The 4,388-nt window shown below is 38.8% G+C and overlaps 1 protein-coding gene and 1 long non-coding RNA gene across 4 annotated transcripts in view; one reads left to right on the forward strand and one right to left on the reverse strand.

The window, feature by feature from the left end:
• Window positions 1-321: 321 nt before the first annotated feature.
• LOC114008831 (uncharacterized) overlaps window positions 322-4,388 on the reverse strand; it is a 38,465-nt gene continuing 34,398 nt past the window's right edge. The window contains exons 2-3 of the long non-coding RNA XR_003550335.1: window positions 939-1,165; window positions 322-711 (exon numbers count right to left, since the gene is read on the reverse strand). This is a non-coding gene — a long non-coding RNA (uncharacterized LOC114008831). The remainder of the gene's footprint in view (window positions 712-938; window positions 1,166-4,388) is intronic.
• Window positions 1,016-4,388, forward strand: part of NEK3 (NIMA related kinase 3) — a 31,039-nt gene continuing 27,666 nt past the window's right edge. For 2 of the 3 annotated variants that reach the window (XM_027774092.1, XM_006154221.3), the window contains exons 1-3: window positions 1,016-1,158; window positions 3,183-3,276; window positions 3,366-3,463. In XM_027774092.1, the coding sequence (XP_027629893.1) occupies window positions 1,042-1,158; window positions 3,183-3,276; window positions 3,366-3,463 (309 nt within the window). In that variant the 5' untranslated portion in view covers window positions 1,016-1,041. Of the gene's footprint in view, window positions 1,159-3,182; window positions 3,277-3,346; window positions 3,464-4,388 lie in introns of those variants that run through there. The other variant, XM_006154222.3, reaches the window with a different exon arrangement.

A 4,388-nucleotide genomic window follows, 5' to 3' on the forward strand; every position in this document is an offset into this window, starting at 1 on the left:
CCTTCTCAAGCTTAGGTAAAATATCTTTTTCCTTCCTCTTCTGCTGCAGGTTAGCATAGTTTTTTTTTTTTTTTTAAGAATTTTTTAAATTTTAACTTTATTTATTAATTTATTTTAATTTGACCAGAGAGAGACAGAGAAAATGAAAATGCAAGCCACCAGGTCCAGGACTTGAACCGTGATTAGCCATGTGGGAGTCCAGTGCTCTTAACCACCATACCACCTGCAGTATAACTTTTTTGTTATTGAGGCTTCTGGTTACCAATGCATGAGGCATCTACCATAGCAGGGACTGTGAGACATTTGTTCTGTATTATAACATCTGACTCAAGAGTTGGTGCTCAGTGGAGACTTGTTGAATGAATAGTGTAGGGGAAGAAAAAATTTATTTTTTTCTACCCCCTTTAGATTTAGAACCTGGGACCCTTTAGAGTAAACTGACAAAAGTATGATTAACAGGAGGAAACATTTATTGTATTTGCATAGATGTAAATAAGTGATCAGATCAGGGGTCTATATGCCATTTTAACAAAGAATGATAAATTGTGAAATAATTAGATCAAAGAAAGGGGGAAGTTGGACTTTTAGGGCAAATTGAAGGAAGGTAAATACATGGGGGAAACTGACAGACAATAAGGCTTACAGTATGGTTTGTTATGCAGACTCACGTTGGTGCCTTCTCCACTGGTAAGAGTTGGCCTGTTCCTAATACTGGAGGGAAAGACACATTTACAAATAGAAATTTGTTACCCGTACAAAGGGAAATCTGTACCCTAAGCTTAGACAAAACAGGGGAGAGCAAAGAGCAAATTGCATCAGTTCAAAATAATCTTACTCCAAAGAGATATATTTTGGGTGGCATACTCTGATCACTTTTCAAATGAATAAGATGCTGTTGTCCTATCACAGTGATTAGAACTACTATGAATTAATTTTACCTTTTGAAAGTAAATTGGGTTCTCACATATTTCTCTTTTTGAATGTAGTTTGGGATAGCCCATGGTGACTTCCTGACCAGAGTCACTGCGTGGATGCCCCAGCATGGATGACTACAGAGTCCTGAGAGTGATCGGGGAGGGCTCCTTCGGCAGAGCTCTTCTGATTAAGCAGGAAAGCAGTCATCAGATGTTTGCCATGAAAGAAATAAGGCTTCCCAAGGTCACTGCTAAAGAAATTATGTTGAAAGTATACATGCAAATTATATTAGAGAAGAAATCCATGAGGTTTAACAGAATTTTTCCTATATGCAGTTTATACATTAGCTTTTGATATGTTCATAAAATATATCAAACCCCCTTGTTTGAGTTTGATATATTTGATATAATTTTTTTTAATGGTAGAAAATAGTCAAAGTTTTGGTGATGAATATTATTTATTTTATCTTAAGGAATAATCAGTAATATTAATCATTTCCAGTTTCCTGTACCTAACAGGGTAGGAAATCTTTGCCAGAAGCAACTCAGGTATCATATTAATGAAAAAGGAACACAAAAGTAAGTGAAGAACAAAGACCTAAAATGCTAACTTTTAGTATTAGGGAACCTACTCTGTGGCTGGTTATAGGTTTTATTTCCCTGTAGAAAATTTTTTACTGAGTGTCAGAGTTGTCATATGAAAGAATCCATTCCATGGAGACTACTTAAGAACATTTTGATCAGTCTTTATTTAAAACTACATTTTAATTAAGTTCTCAGAGTGCTAGGCGTTTTTTCCCACTGTATTCTTTATTTTTTTTTTTAAGAATTATTTTATTTAACTTTACTTATTTACTTGAAAAAAAAAAATTGACCAGAAAGGGACAGAGCAAGAGAGAGAGAAGAAAAGTGAGAAAGCAAGCCGCCAGGTCCAAGACTCAGCCTCAGCTGGCCATGTGGATGTCCAGTGCCCTTAACCACCACACCACCAGCTGGTTTTTGCCTCAGGGCATATGTGCTGGGGCGAGGGGAGTGGGCAGTGAGAGACAGAAAGAGGGAAAGTGAGAACTCATACAATCCCTTCACCTCCAATCTCCAACCATGATCTTGGGCACCAATGCACAAGTGCTTGGTGTTAGTTTTAAGCCAGTGTCCAGGGCTCCAACCATGGTTGGCCATGTGTGAGTCCAACAACATAACTGCTACACCACCTGCTGACCCTTTCCCATTGTATTCTTGACCTTATAAAATGATTCTCAAACTTAGTAAGGCTCATAATCATCTGGAGAGTTTGGTAAAACAGATTGCTGTGCTCTGCCCCCGAGTTTCAACTCAGTAGGTCTGGCTGGGCCAGTGAATTGCCCCCGAGTTTCAACTCAGTAGGTCTGGCTGGGCCAGTGAATTGCATTTTTTTCTTTTTTTGAGAGTTTTTTTTTGCTATAGGGCACATGCGCTTGCCACACAGAGAGAGACAGAGAGACAGAAAGCAAGAAATCACCTCCCAGGCCGTTGGCCATGCCGCAATCCCTTCTCCATTCTCCTCTCAGGATCTTGGGCACACACACACACGCGCCTAACGTGAGTTTAAGCCACCGAGTCCAGGACTCGAACCGCGGTCGACTACGTGGTAGTCCAGTGACATAGCCATTATGCTAACTGCTGGTCCCATGAATTGCATTTTTAACAAGTTCCCACTTGGTGCTGATGCTGCTGATCTTTGTGCTAGTATATCATGAGTGTCAGTTTCTTGATTTTTAAGGCATTCAGGATTTCATCCTCATAGAGTAAGTAAGTTAGGGATAAGCAGTTTTGAAAATTTATTTTGCCTATCATCTTTATCCATCCTTGATGGAGTAAAATGCCAGCCTATTCTTTTGTATCTGGGCCAGAGGACTATAGTGACGTAGGTGGTCAAAACATGACATCCCTGGTTTTTCTTTTAGAGCATACAGTATTTGATGGCATATTAGCTCTCCACATCAGGTGATGCCTAGGCTGATATTAAAACTAGTTAAAATACATTTATACTTGTAAGGATTGAATAAAATAGCAAAAATACAATGCAGGGATCAAGTCAGGATGTAAAATATAGCCATAGTTGAAAATCATCACGATTTCTCTCTGAGTTTAATAAACTTACGTTGGGTCAAAGCGCAATGCTATAAAACTGCATGTAGTAATCATGTCTTATAAACTATACTATATTATTATAAAACTCTCTATTAAAATGCAGTATTAAATTTACACTTGTTTAAAATCTTTTTCTAGTCTTCCACTGATAAGCAGAAATCTAGGAAGGAGGCTGTTCTGTTAGCCAAAATGAAACACCCCAATATTGTCACCTTTAAAGAATCGTTTGAAGGTAATTTTGAATTCTCTCAATTATGTGCCTTCCTGATTTTGATTTATACTTAACTATGGCTTTCCTAAAGAGTCTTGTATTTGTTTTAGCTGAAGGACATCTGTATATTGTGATGGAATATTGTGATGGAGGGGATCTAATGCAAAAAATTAAACAACAAAAAGGAAAATTATTTCCTGAAGATATGGTAAGAGATTGACTTACATCTCTCAAGGGTTGGAAGCAACTTTTCTCATAGACTTTGTAGAAGTTAAAACGAAAGCGTCTCCATACCTAGAGACTTCAAACTCAAACTGAGTATGTGTGTGTGTGCCCAAAAGGAGAATAGAGGAGAAGGTATTGCAGCATGGTCATCCCCAGTGGGGGGCGAGTTCTCACTTTCTCTCTCTCCAGTGAGTGCACGCACCCTATAGCAAAAATCTCTCCTAAAAAAAAGAAAAAGAAACAAGGGACCAGCAGATGGTGTAGTGGTTGTATCATTGGACTCCCACACAGTTGACTGTGGTTTGAGTCCAGCGGCTTAAAACTCATGCTGAGCATGTGTGGGTACATGCCCAAAATCCCAAGAGAAGAATGGAGGGAAGGGGTTGCACTATGGCCATTCCTCCGGCCGGTGATTTCTCACTTTCTGTCTTTCTGGTGAGTGCATGTACCCTATAGCAAAAACATGTCTTTTAAAAAAATGAAAGCATTGCCTTTGATTACCTAACACACTAGATAGAAATAGCTGATTTCTGGGGCTGGCAGGTGGGGTGGTGATTAAAGGCTCTGGACTCCTACATGACTGACTGTGGTTTGACCCCTGGACCTGCCAGCTTGCTTTCTCACTTTCCCTCTCTTTCTCTCACTCTATGCCTTTCTGGTCAAATTAAAATAAATAAACAAAATTAAATTAAATAATTTAAAAAAATAAAAGAAATAGCTGATTTTTGGGGCCAACAGGTGGTGTGGTGGTTAAGGGCGCTGGACTCCCACATAGCCAACTGCGGTTCAAGTCCTGGACCTGGCAACTTTCTTGCTTTCCCTCTCTCTCTGTCCCTCTCTGATCAAATTAAAAGTAAGTAAAATAAATAAAATTATAAAATAAAAAAAAATAGTTGGTTTCTGTATCA

The sequence above is a fragment of the Tupaia chinensis genome, unplaced genomic scaffold (genome assembly GCF_000334495.1).
Source record: "Tupaia chinensis unplaced genomic scaffold, TupChi_1.0 Scaffold000402_1, whole genome shotgun sequence".
In the NCBI taxonomy this organism is placed as follows: Eukaryota; Metazoa; Chordata; class Mammalia; order Scandentia; family Tupaiidae; genus Tupaia; species Tupaia belangeri.